Genomic DNA, 18,066 nt, shown 5'->3' with positions numbered 1-18,066 from the left:
ATAGGATAATAAACTGCGCAGGGCCACACAGATCTCATCTTATTATGAAGCTGTAATGAGGAAATGATTGGAGGAGTCTGTGCTTTTATGGTTGTGAAGTTGCTCCACTTTTGTCAGTTAATTTGAAAACTACAGTCATGAAGTTGGGAGTATCAAGTGGGACTGGATTTCTGTTCTCAAAGCCTTTGAGTGCTCATGACCACAGTTAACCAGACTCTTCGGTATTCAAGACCTGTGGGTATCTCCAGATGCTGACTTATTTATTATTCAAGGATTTGGGATGAAGTTTAAATCTTCAAGGTTACTAATCCTAGAGCAGCTAGCACACTAGGGCATATCTTGTCTCCCCTCCTGTGTCTATTAACATGACTTCATTCCTTCAAGAAAATAGAAGCCCAAATGAGTACTGCAAAGATCGACCTAGTTTGTGCAAAAGGTTTAGGGGCCATAAATTAATTACTCTTTTAGTGGTGGGTATATTAAATTGAACCCTTTCCTGTGATTATTTTCAGAAGTGGAATTTGCAATAGATTATTTATGGTGGACTTTGTTTCTGGTGTGTTTTGTCATGAAGAGAAAACCACATATAGTAGTGTTACTTGTTACTGAGTTCAAGCTTGTTCTGCTTGGCTCATGACAGCCCATTAAGTTTTACAGACAAGGTGCAGAGGCAAGGAATAATAACTCTATTTGGAAAGCTGGCAGGCTGAGAAGATGGCAAACTAATGTCTCAAAATAACAATCTTATTGGGGTCTGGATGCCAGCTTCTTTTATAGAACAAAGAGGAGAGCAGGCAATGAAGTCAAGTCAAAAGGCCATTTATCTTGCAAAACTGGAGAGGGATGTGTTCATTTCTTCTTTTCTGCAGCCATTCACAAGTGGCCAAGGTCAGACTGTCTCTCTGTGAGCAGAAAAAAGCCACTTTAGTTTAACATTTAGGCAGAGAAGTAGGATTTCCCAATAAAAGCAACGAGTAGCAAAAGTTAAGTCAAAGAGATCCAACATGCAGTCAAAACCGGCTCCTCCTGTTACAGTTCCTCTGATCTGCATCTCCGTTATCTGGGGCCAGTGTCCTGAGCTTTCTCATCCTGAGTCTTCTCAGGGTGCACCAGCCTTGCAGGGGTGTCTGCAGAGTCCTGATGGCTGCAGCATCCTTTGTTTACTGATGTGACAGGTAGCATTTTATTTCACACCAAATATTTACTAGAAATTAGTTATCATAGTCTAATTTTACTGCCTTTAGGATATACTGTTGTTGTGGATTCTGAGAAGGGAAATAAAATCAACGATTAAAAGTGATCCTTACTGGATGCTTGGGGCTAGTGCACTGGGACGACCCAGAGGGATGGTATGGGGAGGGAGGAGGGAGGAGGGAGGAGGGTTCAGGGTGGGGCACACATGTATACCTGTGGCGGATTCATTTTGATATTTGGCAAAACTAATACAATTATGTAAAGTTTAAAAATAAAATAAAATAAAAAAAAAAAGTGATCCTTAGTCATTTAGTAATATTTCTGTTGTCCTGCCTACATCCCTCTGGTCTTCTTAGATGCTTATTCACAAATCTGTGTTTGTCACACCTGGTACACCTCTGAAAATAATGGCTTACTACCCCAGTATTAAACTCACACTTGGAAATGGCTGGAATCCACAATTTCCCAAAATGTGAGGGGATGTGAACCATCTGGAGGGAAAAAAAATTACAGAGAAGTTATGTTTATTTAAAAAGTATCATGCCAAAATTAATTTTGATAACTAAAGCAAAATTAGTATAACAATCAGGATTGACTTAAATATTTTGCAGGTGTTTATTACTGACTTAGCACTTGGAGTGAGTCTTAGATAAGAGATCTAAAATGAGGGAACATTCTAAAATCCACCAACCCTTTCCAGTACTGCCACAAGATTTCCCCATTCTTTTGAAAATCAGGGCTCAATTTCAACTCCCCACCACTGACATTTGGTGATATTTTTGTTTCTCTTTAGGTGTCATCCTAGTTTCTCTTTCTTTTTACCACTTACATCGCCTTATTTCATTTTATGTGAATTTGTAATATGTTAAATTTGCTGGTGTTGTTTAGTCGCTAAGTCATATCTGACCCTTTTGTGTCCCCATGGACTGTAGCTCGCTAGGCTCCTCTGTCCATGGGATTTTGCAGGCAAGAATACTGGAGTGGGTAGTCATTTTAGTCTCCAGATGATCTTCCCAACCAGGGGATTAAACCTAGGAATCTCCCTGCATTGGCAGGCAGATTCTTATCCTCTGTACCACCAAGGGAAGCCCCTAAATACATATGTTTTAAAAAATATTGTTTTGATTATTTCATGAATTGTTTCTCTTAAAGCTCCTGCCTGAAGAAATGAGTAATTTTTTATATCTTGTTCTTACAGGAAGAATTTTAAATCGTTTTTCGAAAGATATAGGTCAAATGGATGACTTACTGCCCTTGACATTTCTTGATTTCATCCAGGTAACGTAGCAGTCCTGTCAGAGCTCTCACAGGGAAAAGCAGGTGCCTGTTTCTCAAGGCCTTTTCACAGGGGCTAAGGGTGGGCCTTTCAAACTGGTGATGTGTCCTGTTATCTTGAGTCAGAGGCTGTGTTTGTAAGCAAGAGGTGTGGCTGTGATGGGGAGGCTGAGTTAACATGAGTAACACCTGGGCAGGAGTGGCTACACAGTCACCTCAAGGTTGGTCTGAAGCAGCGACATGCTGGGTAAGTGGTTCTCCCTCTGCCTTCCAGGTGTCTGGTGTGGATTCCCTTTACTGTGAGCACATTTCATAACAGAGAGACAATCATCTGTCACAGAAAGATAGCCTTGATAAACTAAATTATGCATTGTATCAGCCTTCCCAGGGGGCTCAGTGGTAAAGAAGTTTCCTGCAGATACAGGAAACACAAGAGACAAGAGTTCAGTCCTTGGGTGAAGAAGATCCCCCTGGAGAAGGAAATGGCAACCCACTCCAGTATTCTTGCCTGGAAAATCTCATGGACAGAGGAGCCTGTCAGGCTGCAGTCTATGGTGTTTCAGGGACTCGGACATGACTGAGCACCAGCACGATGCATTGTATTACCACAGAGGGCACATGTTTACTGCATGGTTTTGTTTGGATAAAGCTATATGTGGTTACTTACAAAGAAAAGATTGGTAAAAATTAGTTGAAAATAATACTTTAACAAGGACAATGTTGCTGTTTAGTCACTAAGTTGTGTCCAACTCTTTTGTGACCCCATGGACTACAGCCCTGCAGGCTCCCCTGTCCATGGGATTTCTAAGGCAAGGGTACCCCAGTGGGTTGCCATTGCCTATGGGATCTTCCTGACCCAGGGATCAAACCTGTGTTTCCTTTATTGGCAGGTGAATTCTTTACCACTGAGCCACCTGGGAGGTCCAACAAGGACGACAGAGAGCAGTTATTGAGGGTACAAAGTCTTTAAGCCAGTAATTTGATTCCGGGATCAAAGTCATCTCAGAAAATGTCCTTTGTTTTTATAGGCTTTTTTCTTTTCAAGGGTTGATTGCTCTGCCTTGAGAGCTCTTAAAGAAAGGGGGGAGAGAGAGAGAGACCTATGGAATACCTTCTATCTAGCCTCTGTTTTGTCTGTGAACTTGAGGTTCTAAAGAATGATGTTGTGTCATCTCCGCTCTTATCTCATTTAGTATCGTTGCTCACATGGGCTGTTTTTTTCTGTTATTTAATTCTGTTTACTTTTCAGTGATTAAGTTTGCGGGGAGTTTTCCTTTTCTTCCCAAGTGTTAATTTTGGAAATTAAATGGATTATGAAAGACTGCACATAGAAATGCAGCAGTGAACTTCTCAGTGCAGACAGCATAGCCTGTGGGCAAGGCTTCCACTGTTACCAATGTGAACAAAGCTGAGAGGCAGAGGCAGAGGACTTGTACTGCAAAGATGTCTGATTGTTTTCTATTTTGCAAACTTATTATATAAATGTGCCATGCTGGGTTTAACTATGTAATTTATTCCCAGAAACATTTTTTTCCTAAAAGCAGTGTCACATTTTAACAGTGATTATGAATTACTTTGAAAAGATTTTGCAAAAGGTTCTGTTTCTTTGCTATGGCAAGGCAGGCCAAGGTTGGATTTTGGCCATGTACTTAGCTCGTGGTTAGTTACTGGTCATATCAGAATTGTCACATATTTTTGCATAACAGATAGAGACAGGGATAGATAGGTAGGAAACATTCTCATTAAAAAGGAGAGAAAAGTCTAGTCTTACTGATTTGCAATCCCAGCTCTGCCACTTGTAGTTCAATTATCTTGAAGTTGAAGATGTCTTGCAGGTCATTGGAAGTAAGAATCTGGTGTTTGAGTGGGAGATCTAGGACGAGCATGGAGCCTGTGTACCCTTCACTGAGCTGTAGTAGCTGAATCTGTGAGGATGACAAGATAGCCCAGAGAAAGGGAAGCATTTTTAGGGGCCAAGATAAGAAGACTCGATATCAGAGAGTAAGTAGAGAGAGAAGAGGGAGGAGAGGAGACTCACGGTGAACAGGGAGCGAGAAAGAAGGAGGTAGGTTGTCGAATCAAGGAAGGACAGGTCTGCTCAATGCAAATGAGAAGGTGAGTCCATGGAAAGTTGTTGGTTGATTTGGAATCAGGAGATGTCGGTGACCCGAGAAACAGGTTTCAGATGTGAGGAGGCCAGAGTGCAAAGGGCTGAGAATCCAGGAGGTGTGAAGGGAGTTGAGGTGAAGACAGGGTAGTCCTGGAAGGAGTTTGACTGAAGCAGGAGAGAGGCCCATCTGGAATGTAGGGTCTGAGGGGATGTTGCTGGTTGTCGGGGTGTATAGTTTATGAGTTGGCGGGGTGTGTGAGGTGGTGGGTGGTATTTCCCTCTCTCCCTCCTTCCCTTAAACAAACAGGGGTTAGAGTTGAGGCCCTGAGGTACAGAGGTGACTCAGGCATGAAGCCCTCCCCTCATGGGTCTCCTCCAGCTCCCCCAGAGAAGGAAGACATCCAGAAACTTACCCCTTGCTCCTTGGGAATCCTAATTGTGGGAGCCCTGTGGAGGAAGTCCTGGAAGGCAAATTGGGTGTGGAGGCTGGAGGCAGTTAGGGAGCCTGGCCCAGGAGGTGGCAAAGCTTCTAGGAGGTGACCTTTGATCCCAGATGAGTAGGAAAGGCTGCTGCTGTGGATGCTGGGGCTGGAGGTGCTGCTGGTTCCTGTGTGGGAACCAGTGTTTCTATCACCAGCTGAGAGGGGGAAGGGAAGGGGCTGGAAAGGAGTTGTTCAGTTTTGTTTTAAAGGATATAGTTCATGCCAAGAGTTTCCAAACTCATTTTTGATGATTCTGCTTGTCCTTGGTGTATTTGATAAACCTTGGAAGATTCTTGATCATTTTTATTTTTATTACTTCTAAAGAGTCCATTTCATATACTTTTCCTCATTTAATTCCTTCTCTTTCCCTTAAATGATATCTCAGATAATTTATTTAATATTTTGTAATAGTGATGCCAAGTGTGGCTAATGAAAACCTGGGTTCTGAGTAGTGGGTCTACACACTTCAGGACAGAACATCTACTCAGACGATGTCACTCAGAGACCATATCGCAACAGAGGGCGATCATGCGTGTATACACCATCCTGTACACTGACTCTTACAGATACCAGATATGTTGCCTGTTCAGCCACGTTATATGAGTGGTTGGGCAAATTGGAGCTGTTTACCATTTCAAAAAGGATGAAGGAAAAGCAGCATAAAAATCAATTTATGTCTTATGATTCCACCTGGTAATCATTTATGATGGCAAAAGCTTTCAAGTACAGTGGGGAGCCCTGCAGTCTCCCTTTCCAAGCTTGAATCCCAGCTCTCCCTCTTCCTGTCTCTGCCCCACAAAGCCAGTCTCCTCTCAGTAAAATAGAGAAAGTAATGCCAACTCCATAAATGTGGGGAAGATGAAATAAAATTGTTTTAATGTTATTCTTTGCATAACATCTAAATGCATGTTGAGCACTAAGTGATGGGTGCTTACTTTTAAAACACCATATGTGTTTTTAAGTGAGGAAAATTGTCTGATGACACTGGCATTATGTTGCATTAAAGTTATTGTCAGACACAGTTTCCAGACCCATAAATACCTTTTCATGTGTTTGTATTACAGAGATTCTAGGTTTGTAATTCTTGAAGATTTTAATGGACACATTCTTTTGTAGACTCACAGAATAAAAACAGTGGTTTTCAAAATTGACCATTGTGCACTAAATATTTCAAATTAATGTAATTTTCATGCAATTTCCCAAGGTTCCAAATAACATTGACTAAGGAGTCTCAATTATGTACAGTTCTTGTCACTGAAATTATCACCTCCTAGAAATCTTCCTACTAGTTAAAAAAGTGAAAATGAAAGTAAGATGTGGAAGTTAGAGTTAGGCATTTTAATTATCCTTCAATTAAAAATAAATAAATTTAAAAATACCAAAAAAATAGCTTATTAAATTAAAAAAAAAAATTGGGACTGCTTTGAGTATGAGAATTTGAACACAGCTGCCCTCAGCAAAATGCTGTAATTTGTTGAGGAAAATTGAATTCCAAAACCTCTCTTCCTCACACACCCCTCATTCAGGAAGAGAAAACAACAACAACAACAGAAAAATCAACAACTTGGCTGAGCTTAAATAACTTCATTCCCTTTTCCCTTTCATGGATCACAGCCTCACTGTGGTGAAGGGCTTGTGTAACTCAATGAAGCTGTGTGCCATGTCATGCAGGGCCAACTAATATGCACAGGTCATAGTGGAGAGTTCTGACAAAACGTGGTCCACTGGTGGAGGAAATGACAAACCACTCCAGTATTCTTGCCATGAGAACCCCATGAATAGTATGAAAAGGCAAAAAGATATGATACCAGAAGATGAGTCCTCCAGGTTAGAAGGTCTCCAGTGTGCTACTGGGGAAGAGTGGAGGGCAATTGCAGAAAGAATGAAGCACTTGGGCTGAAGAAGAAATGATGCTCAGTTGTGGAAGTGTCTGCTGGTGGAAGCAAAGTCCAGTGCTAAAAAGAACAATATTGCATAGGAACCTGGAATTTTAGGTCCAAGAATCAAGGTAAATTTGATGTGGTCAATCAGGAGGATGGCAAGAATGAACATAAGCATCTTAGGAATCAGTGAACTAAAATTCAAGGGAATAGGTGAATTTAATTCAGATGCCCATTGTACCTATTTCTGTAGGCAAGAATCCCTTAGAAGGAATGGAGTAGCTCTCATAGTCAACAAAAGAGTCTGAAATGCGGTACTTGGGTGCAAACTCAAAAACAACAGAACGAACTTGGTTCACTTTCAAAGCAAACCATTCCACTTCACAGTAATACAAGTCTATGCCCCAATTACTGATGCCAGAGAAGCTGAAGTTGAATGGTTCTATGAAGACCTACAACACCTTCTAAAACTAATACCAAAAAAGATATCCTATTCATTATAGGGAATTGGAGTGTAAAAGTACGAAATCAAGAGATACCTGGAGTAATAGGCAAGTTTGGCCTTTAGTGTGCAAAATGAAGCAGGGAAAAGGCTAAATGAGTTTTGTCAAGAGAATACACTGGTTGTAGCAAACACCCTCTTCTGGCTAAGCAGGGGACCGTTCTACACGTGGACATCATGGAATGATCAATACTGAAATCAGATTGATTATGTCCTTTTCAGCCAAAGATGGAGAAGCTCTATATGGTTAGCAAGAACAAGACCTGAAACTAACTGTGGCTCTGATCATCAGCTCCTTATTGCAAAATTCAGGCTTAAACTGAAGAAAGTTGGGAAAACCAATAGGCCATTCATGTTTGACCTAAATCAAATCCTTTACGGTTATACAATGGAGGTGACGAACAGATTCAAGGGATTAGATCTGGTAGACAGAGTGCCTGAAAACCTATGAACAGAATGCTCTGTAGCTGTTGCTGCTTAGTCGCTAAGTTGTGTTCAACAATTTGTAACCCCATGGACTGTAGCCCTCCAGGCTCCTCTGTCCAGGGGTTTCCCAGGCAAGAATACTGGAATGGGTTGCTGTTTCCTTCTCCGTAGGATCTTCCCGATCCAGTGATCAAACCTGCATCTCCTGCATTGGCAGGCAGATTCTTTACCACTGAGTCACCAGGGAGCCTAGCAAGCACTTTTAGGATCTTTTAATGATCATTAGAACTGGACATGGAACAACAGACTGGTTCCAAATAGGAAAAGGAGTACGTCAAGGCTGTATATTGTCACCCTGATTATTTAACTTCTATGCAGAGTACATCATGAGAAAGGCTGGGCTGGAAGAAGTACAAGCTGGAATCAAGATTGCTGGGAGAAATATCAATAACCTCAGATATGTAGAGGACACCACCCTTATGGCAGAAAGTGAAGAGGAACTAAAAAGCCTCTTGATGAAGGTGAAAGAGGAGAGTGAAAAAGTTGGCTTAAAACTCAACATTTAGAAATCAAAGATCATGGCATCTGGTCCCATCACTTCATGGGAAATAGATGGGAAACAGTGGAAACAGTGTCACACTTTATTCTTTGGGGTTCCAAAATCACTGCAGATGGTGACTGCAGCCATGAAATTAAAAGATGCTTACTTCTTGGAAGAAAAGTTATGACCAACCTAGATAGCATATTCAAAAGCAGAGACATTACTTTGCCAACTAAGGTCCATCTAGTCAAGGCTATGGTTTTTCCAGTGGTCATGTATCGATGTGAGAGTTGGACTGTGAAGAAGGCTGAGCGCCGAAGAATTGATGCTTTTGAACTGTGGTGTTGGAGAAGACTCTTGAGAGTCCCTTGGACTGCAAGGAGATCCAACCAGTCCATTTTAAAGGAGGTCAGTCCTGGGTGTTCTTTGGAAGGACTGATGCTAAAGCTGAAATTCCAATACTTTGGCCACCTCATGCGAAGAGTTGACTCATTGGAAAAGACTCTGATTCTGGGAGAGATTGGGGGCAGGAGAAGGGGATGACAGAGGATGAGATGTTTGGATGGCATCACGGACTCGATGGACGTGAGTTTGAGTGAACTCCGGGAGTTCATGATGGACAGGGAGGCCTGGCGTGCTGCAATTCATGGGGTCACAAAGAGTTAGACATGACTGAGCGACTTAATTGAATGGAATGATCATTCTGCTCTCTGAACTGAGCAGGCTGTTATTCCCTAATTAGCTGGGAATCTAGAACTGGTCCCCTCATGGGAGAGGCCACATATGACCACAAGAAACCCAACAGCTAGAAAATGCAGACAGAAGGGCAAATATATAAAAGAGGAATATAATTTAGATATTAATTTTTTAAATGTGAATTTCATCTCTATATGTTTTATAGTATCAGGCAGAAATTAAAAGAAAAGACTTGGGGTCATAATGACTGAATTGTTTGAATTTGGGCAAATCGATAAGCCTCTCTGAGCATCAGTTTCCTGCTTTTAAATGGAGAGCAAAATCCTTCATCGTGTTGATGTAAGAAAGAGATTACATAAAGCCTGTGAAATACTTGAGATTGGGACTCATGGCAAGTCTTATAAAATGTCTTTTGTAATTGATATTTGAGAGCATGGGGTGACCATCACTTCTTTGCTTTTTGGCTAGTTTTAGAGAACTGTGGAACTTCTGGGTTATGAGAAAACTTGTCATGGCCTCTAGCAATAAAGCAATGTCTTATTTTTCAATTTTTTTGTTTGGATAGGTTTTTAAACAAGACCTTTAACATTTTCACAAGCATTATTTTCTTTTCTTTGCTGCTTTTTTGTATATTTCATTTACAATTCATTTAGATGCCAGGGTGGCTTGTCATAAACAGCTGCTCACAGCACAGTATCCTTTTGCAGGATGAAAGGTGCTCATGAGACTTCCTTCTGTAGTGGTGACATGTCCTCTGCCTTAGTCATCCTGACATCCGTTATAACAAGGCTGCTTGCTTCCAACAAGAATGCCAACCTGAGGACCCAGTTGAATTTTCTGAGATTCACGAGTTTACAAAATCTAGATTTTGTCCTTCCACTGGTATCAATATACCGGTTCATGGTGTAAGAAATAGAAACTGTCAAATTGTTCTCTTTGGATTATATTGAATAATCTGGTTTGGTTTTGTTGATTCAGAGGTCCATCACTTTTCCCCTTAGTCTCCCATAAATACTTAGTAGTGTCAAAACGGTAAGTCTTCACTAAGACAAAGGATAACTTGAAAGATAAAGACATATGGAATAAGAAAAGAAATGTCTCTTTAAAAAAATTAAAAAAGGAAAGAACCATCTCAAAAAATGTTACTTACTGCCATGTCCCTAAGTTTATCAATCCTTGGAAGGCCTACAGTGGGGAGGATAATACAGAGAGGACAAAAATTGTAATAGGCATGAAGTTTATCGGTCATATTATTTTAAAAGTGCATCTTCAAACAAAATAGACGTCCGAAATGATTTTCACTGTGACCAAAGGAAAGCCACAGTCACTTTGGTACATGTGACATCATCACCTCATCTAGGAAAAGTAGCACCTGCTCTGATATGTCTGTAGATAATAGTAAGCTGTTCTAGTGGTTAGAATGAGTGGTCTCTTAGGGCTCAACTTCATGAGATTCTTAATATTTGGGGAGCTCATAAATCTATGAATATCTCATCCCTCCTCCCCTGGCTGCTGGCATGCAGAGCACACTGGAGGGTGGTGATGATGGAGTTGGGGTTTCAGTTTGTTATGTTTGAACTGGTTAACACTTTATGTACATGACATAAAGTGTAATGTACATCATTTAATTCTTACCACCATTCTTTTATGTTTTTGGTATATCCCAGTTTTTACTAAGATTGAGAGTGGGTATAGATTCTTACCCTCCCTGTTAATAATATTCAGGAAGTTTAGCCCTAAATCCTGTCTCAGCACAATACTGGGCTAGTGGAATTTCCCCTCCAGATATAGGCTGTCATTCTCTACAAACTAAATAATTTTTATGAATTGTGAAAAATCATAATTTTCTCTCAAGTGAAAGATTTCATCTAAAAAAATTTTTAATATATATTTTCATGTGGATTCATAGACTTTGGTTAGAATTTCCCAAATGGTATGTATGTTCCAAATGGGAAATATTTAAAAATAATGATTCTCCTTACTTGGGATGCATCAGGACTTGAGTCACTTGCTTCTGGGTCAATATACTTTTTTTTATATACCCATCATTGTCTCTGTGACTGTGAGACAGAGGTTCAGAAGCACTGGCTATGTTGATGTGGTCCATCAGATGGGCCTGAAGTCCAACCAGGAAATTATGTGTGTAGCTTGAATTGGGCTTTTTGGAATTCTTGGGCATGTAGGAGAAAGAAATGAGGTTGGCTTCAAGGAAGAGATGTTTATTGCACCAGAATCATTTGTTTCCTTCTTCAAGTGACTTTTTGCTTAGATACTATTTTCCTCTTCTGGCAACTTCTACAGAGGGTTTGCAATAGCTGGCAATAAAAGATTCATATATGTATACATATACCTGTAAACCCGTACCCAAATATGTATATATAAATAATATTCAGTCCATAATGTGGAAGGCAATGGCAACCCACTCCAGTACTCTTGCCTGGAAAATCCCAGGGATGGAGGAGCCTGGTAGGCTGCAGTCCATGGAGTCGCACAGAGTCGGACATGACTGACACAACTTGGCAGCAGCAGCAGCATAGTATTACCTATAAGTAGATGTTAGAGACATCCTCTTTTAATTGCTTCAGAATTCGGGGGTATGGACTCTGAAGGATGTAAGCTAACCTCGGAGCTTCTGAGAGCATTAGTAATGAGTCTTCAATGCATACCTAAGGCAAATGCATTGGCTCAGCTTCTGTGGAGCCCTTCATTTTGATTTTCCTCTGCTTCCCAGGTTATATGACAGGCTGGGTTAGTCTTAAAAGGCCCTCACCTGTGAAGAGCCAGATTATTGGAACTGATGAATATTACACATCAAATGGTGTGAGTCTGCTAAAAAAGCTGTAATTTGGATTTTTTATTGACATTTTAGTAGATTTTTTTGACAACCAACAATTGCAAGCCAGGTGACTTAAGACCAGACATAGAAGGAGTTGGCAGGACCCCTCCCCATGAGCATGAAAGTTGTAGCAGATGGAATGCATACTTAATGCAGTGGCTGTAAACAGTTGTTCATTTGTAGGTCTAATAGAGTGGTCAGTTAGGCCTATATTTCTCCACTTATGACTGTAATGTATTCCTTCATAATCCCATCCTCTTCACTCTAGGTTTTATTTTGATACAACAGCAGATGTGGGAGAAACATGAAAAGCACATGGGTCTCCATCCAGATAATAGAGTTTGGCTCCCAAGGGCTCCTGGACACAGAGTCACAGCTCTGGACGTTTCCTGCTCCTTCCAGGCTCCTCCTGCCTGCGGCTGTGGCTCTGGGATTCCCTGAGTACAAACCGCTCCTGTCTTTCTCCTTGACTTGCAGTCATTCCTGGGAAAACGTAGGGCAGCCACTTGCCCTCCCATCTTTATGTCGTATCTGTAAATGAAAATGAAATTCTTACTTTTCTCATTCACAAGATGGTTGTGAAGATCCTCTGAAAAAACTGGTCAGGAAGAGCAGTGAAATGATAACCCGAGTCTCTGATACAGACATTACCCTCCTAACCCATCCCTCAAAGACGCACCTGGGCCAGCTGCCCTGGGTGACAAGGTGGGGAGGCCCTGGGGTGGTGAGCATGGGATGTAGGTTCTGGTTCTGAGAGGACCCAGAACAACCAGTGTTAACTCAGACAGGCATCTTAACTTCTCATCTCAGCTCCTTTTTGGTCAAAATTTCCATCAGTTCTAGTTATTGCCCACAAGTTATTCTTGCCACTCTTTCTATTGTTAAACTAGCCTGTAAAATTCAGACATAAGTTTCTTCTTAGAATTGTCTAAAAATGTTCCTGAATTCTTCCCTTTGTTTTCCCAGCACTCTCTGCCTTGTGCAGGTCACTATGGATTTGTATCCACCTGAGATCACAAATTTTGGAAGCCTTGGCCCAGACTGAATCTGCACATCCCCACCACCCCACCCCACTGTCATAGCAAGCAGATAACTATTGATTGCATTCTTAAAAAGTAAGGGTATCATAATTTTCCTGATAAAGATGGATGCTTAAATCAGCATCAACCAATGATTTTGTTTTCTAGTCTACCTTCTGTCTTTTTTTGATTGAGATCATTTCCCAAAATAGAATCATCTCATGGGATAATGTGATGGTTAAGAGAACATTCATGGAACTCAGCACAGTGTCTTACAGACAGTAGACACATGGTAAATGGGATCTGCTGTTGTTATAATCATTAGCTGTTGGAATAGGCATTTTAAGTACTTACTATAATGATAGAAAGATGGCTGTATATTGGGGGCAAGCTTAAATATGTCATAAAGGCTCATGACATGGGCTTCCCAGCTTCATGACTGAGGCTTTGCAGTCTCCATCAAGTTGATTTCCTCTCCCTGTGCCTCACTCTCTCCATCTGTAAAATGAGACAATACTGTTACTAGATAGAGCTATTATGAGGATTAATCAGTTAATACATGTGAAAGTTTGAACATAGTCAACATTTAGTATATGTTAACTATGGATAGTAAATTCTAGAAAGAGGAATTGCTACATCTGAAGGTCAGCATTTACATTTTGTTCTACTTTTATGGACACTGATTTTGTAATTAACCACTTCTTTTTTTTTAAATTTTATTTTATTTTTAAACTTTACAATATTGTATTAGTTTTGCCAAATATCGAAATGAATCCGCCACAGGTATACATGTGTTCCCCATCCTGAACCCTCCTCCCTCCTCCCTCCCCATACCATCCCTCTGCTTTATCCCTCTATGCATTGCTTAGGCTTTTGCATTCCTCACCTGTGATACCTGCTCGCTCATCTCTCTAGTACCACCTGCTGACTCCTGACAGTTGGGATTGAGCTCCTACTCTCTGAACCTCAAATATTCATCTCTTAAAACTAGTAATGCCTGCCTCATAGGGCTACTGAGTGTATCACAAGAGCTGATACCTAGAAAGTTCTTATCATCGTGTTTGAGTCAAGCACTAAATATCATGCCAGTGAGTAAAGTTGCACAGTTGTGTCCGACTCATTGCGATCCCATGGACTGTAGCCTACCAGGCTCCTCCATCCATGGAATTTTCCAGGTAAGAGTACTGGAGTGGGTTGCTATTTCCTTCTCCAGGGGATCTTCCCAACCTGGGGATTGAATCCAGGTCTCCCGCATTGCAGGCAGACACTTTGCCATCTGAGCTACCAGGGAAGCCTAAATATCATGAGGACCACCTATAATTTTATTTCTTTGGAAGGAAAAGTATTCCCTGCTGTCCCAACAAGTCTTTTTGAGGAAAAGAGTTTAATCCCAACAGAACAAACCCATTACAGTTTATCCTTGAAAGTACCCTTCATAAGGAGGCCTCTGTATCTATTTTTGCTATATCAGACATTTCTTCTTATGATTGGTGTTGTGAGCGTGATGGTGGCTGCAATTCCTTGGACTGCTATACCAGTGATTCCGCTTGGCATCATTTTCTTTGTTCTCGAGTGGTATTTCTTAAGGACATCACGAGAAGTGAAACGCCTGGAATGTACAAGTGAGTACCGGGGCTCTCAGGTTGGGATGATAGTGCAGGCTGGCTTCTATTTATGCCATAATTAACAAGACCCCTGAAATTCTACAGACTCTGTCTTCTGGAATTTCTCACAAGTTAACATTAGGTAATTGAATGTTATGGCCACTGTGAGTCAGTGTGGTTCTTAAGGCAAATAGAGCTGGTGGCAGGTCAGCTGTGGCTTTGCATTTTAGCACAAGGGGGATGGATGTGAACATTATGGTACAGGGCCTATTTCTGTCTTGTTCATGACATATTTCCTAACACAGAGTATCCACACTGTAAATACTTTTCTTAAAAATATTTTTTCATGTAGCAACTAATGTAAAAGGAAAATAGACAATTTTTCTCCTCCTGAAGTTACCAGAAATGACAAGGAAAGGATGAGATTAGAAAAGGAAAGAAGACTTTAGGACATTTATATCAGAAGTGATGTATTTGAAAAATACTTTTTTTTCACATGTTCAAGTACATTGCAGTTGTTAAATGTATTGAAAAGACATGTTAGTCACTCAGTTGTGTCTGACTCTTTGCGACCCCATGGACTGTAGTCGACCAGGCTCCTCTGTCCATGGAATTCTCCAGGCAAGAATACTGGAGTGGGTAGCCATTCCCTTCTCCAGAGGATCTTCCTAACCCAGGGATTGAAGCCAGTTGTCCTCCACTGCAGGTGGTTTCTTTACTGTCTTATCCACCAGGGAAGCCCTACTGAAAAGATAATCCTGTTATTTGCAGGTTTGCTCTTTATCATTACTAGTATTTGGGGTGATACCAAACTGTTTGTGTACCCCCCCCATGTCTTAAAGCTATTCATATAAATGATGCTGAAAAGAATCCAAGGACACAAGGGTGGGATCTGTTTAGTATGCATTTAGTTTATTACCCCATTCAGCTTCCTAGATTTAGAATAATGGGGAACAGGGATTTCCCTGGTGGTCCTGTGGTTAAGACTGTGCTTCTGCTGTGGGGGGCACAGCTTCAATCCCTGATCAGGGAACTAAGAACCTGAAAGTTGCAGCCAAAACAAACAAACAAAAATAATAGAATAATGGGAATCACATTTTATGACTAATCATTCTCAGTTCAGTTCAGTCACTCAGTCGTGTCCAACTCTTTGCGACCCCATGAAGCACAGCAGGCCAGGCCTCCCTGTCCATCACCAACTCCCAGAGTCCACCCAAACCCATGTCCATTGAGTCCGTGATGCCATCCAACCATCTCATCCTCTGTTGTCCTCTTCTTCTGCCTTCAATCTTTCCCAGCATCAGGGTCTTTTCCAGTGAGTCAGCTCTTCACATCAGGTGGCCAAAGTACTGTAGTTTCAGCTTCATTCTATTGTGCAGGTGATTACAGAGGATGAAATAATTGAATTTATCTCATTATTAATGCATATATTTCATCAATATTAAAACTAATAAGGAAAGTAGAATTATTATATATTTTTAAAAGTTATAAAAACTATAGCCAAAAAGTAAGGGAATATGTTTGTATTAGAGACCTCAACCATAAATGTGTGTGTGTGTTAGTCACTCAGTCCTGTCCAACTCTCTGTGACCCCATGGACTGCAGCCCGCCAGGATCATCCATCCATGGAATTCTCCAGGCAAGAACACTGGAGTGGGTTGCCATTTCCTTCTCCAATGTGAATTTCAGTAGTAGCAGTTTAGTTGCTAAGTTGTCTCTGACTCTTGCAACCCCACAGACTGCAGCCTGCTAGACTCCTCTGTCCATGGGATTCTCCAGGCAAGAATACTCGAGTGGGTTGCCATTTCCCTCTCACAACCATAAATAATTCTTGCAAATGAACACCAACTTAACCTTCTAGAAACCAAGCCAAGAAGAGAAGAATATTGAGCCCCAAGTTTCTTTGTATATACCAAGTGGAAAAAATCTCAGTTCATCCAGTCAAAGGAGTTTTTTTCACTGTTGCCTTTGCATGTTTTGTTTTTAAAATAACACTTAAGATGCTTCCTTGGTTACTCAGATGATAAATAATCTTCCTGTAATACAGGAGACCCTGGTTCAATCTCAGGGTCAGGAAGTTACCCTGGAGAAGGAAACGGCAACCCACTCCAGTATTCTTGCCTGGAGAATTCCATGGACATAGGATCCTTGTGGGCTACAGTCCATGGGGTCACAAAGAGTTGGACATGACTGAGTGACTAACACTTTGACTTTTTAAAAAGATATTTATTCTGCTGCTGCTGCTAAGTCACCTCAGTTGTGTCCGACTCTGTGTGACCCCATAGACAGCAGCCCACCAGGCTCCCCTGCCCCTGGGATTCTCCAGGCAAGAACACTGGAGTGGGTTGCCATTTCCTTCTCCAATGCATGAAAGTGAAAAGTGAAAGTGAAGTCGCTCAGTCGTGTCTGACTCTTCATGACCCCATGGACCGCAGCCTACCAGGCTCCTCCATCCATGGAATTGTCCAGGCAAGAGTACAGGCATGGGTTGCCATTGCCTTCTATGAGATACTTATTCTAATTAATTGCAAAAAGGATAGTGATCATCCATTTCATAAAAGCTATAGAAAAAAAATTTTTCAGTCATCAAGAGAACCCGCTAAACTTTTGTAAGGTCCAGTTTTGTGAGGTGTTTGGATGGATGGGGAGCAGTAGAGTCCAGGTATGTGTGGCGTTCTGCTGATGTGACTTGGTTGATGGTATAACCTGGGAATGCAGAAGAGGAAGAGATGAGCTCCATCCAATCTTCTGTGTAGACAAGGCTTTAGACATCTTATGGTTTGAGGCTGCCCATGAAATGGGGTCATTCAAGAGTCTTGCTGAAAACCATCTATCTGGTATAATCAATGAGGGGTTCTTCCAGAAGGAACACTTGACAGAGATTTTTGCCTGAGGAAGGGCCATTTCCCATCCATATGAAAGTGGAGAGAAGGGCTCCTCCTAAGGCTTTTTTAAAAAGCAGTACAGGATTTTCTCAGTATTTAAGCTCAAGAGTCTAAGAACTTTGGCATCATCTCTGTGGAATATTTGGATTTTCCTGCATCCTAGTAGGCTGCTAAAAGTTAGACCCTAAATTCAATCCAGATATCCCCTCCTCCACACCCCTGATAACCACATGTGGTGGCCAGCTGATTAGAACTGTCTATGTTCTCTCTAGGTGGTGGGTCTGTGCCTTAAATGATGACACCACTATTTTTTCTAAATAGTAACTGATCATATGTTTTAGGGCTTCCCAAGTGGCTCAGTGATAAAGGAATCTGCCTGCCAGTGCAGGTGGCACAGGAGAAATGGGTTCAGTCCCTAGGTTGGGAAGATTTCCTGGAAGAGGAAATGGCAAAGAGTCCAGTATTCTTGCCTGGATAATCCCATGGACAGAGGAGCCTGCTACAGTCCATGGGGTCAGAAAGAGTCAGACACAATTGAGCAACTGAAGGAGTAACAGTATATCTTAAGGTCCCTGCTGGAGCCACCAGCCAAATGAAGGACACCTGACTGCTGTGA

The 18,066-nt window shown here is 41.4% G+C and overlaps 1 protein-coding gene across 2 annotated transcripts in view; it reads left to right on the top strand.

Annotated features, from left to right (window-relative positions):
• LOC129624670 (ATP-binding cassette sub-family C member 4-like) overlaps nt 1-18,066 on the top strand; it is a 161,737-nt gene that overhangs the window by 73,368 nt on the left and 70,303 nt on the right. For both annotated transcript variants that reach the window (XM_055542833.1, XM_055542834.1), the window contains 2 exons: nt 2,393-2,472; nt 14,433-14,583. In XM_055542833.1, coding sequence (XP_055398808.1) covers nt 2,393-2,472; nt 14,433-14,583 — 231 coding nt within the window. The remainder of the gene's footprint in view (nt 1-2,392; nt 2,473-14,432; nt 14,584-18,066) is intronic.

The sequence above is a fragment of the Bubalus kerabau genome, chromosome 12 (genome assembly GCF_029407905.1).
Source record: "Bubalus kerabau isolate K-KA32 ecotype Philippines breed swamp buffalo chromosome 12, PCC_UOA_SB_1v2, whole genome shotgun sequence".
Taxonomy (NCBI): Eukaryota; Metazoa; Chordata; class Mammalia; order Artiodactyla; family Bovidae; genus Bubalus; species Bubalus kerabau.
Note: the sequence above shows the minus strand (reverse complement) of the source record. Positions and strands in the feature narration are given on the sequence as shown.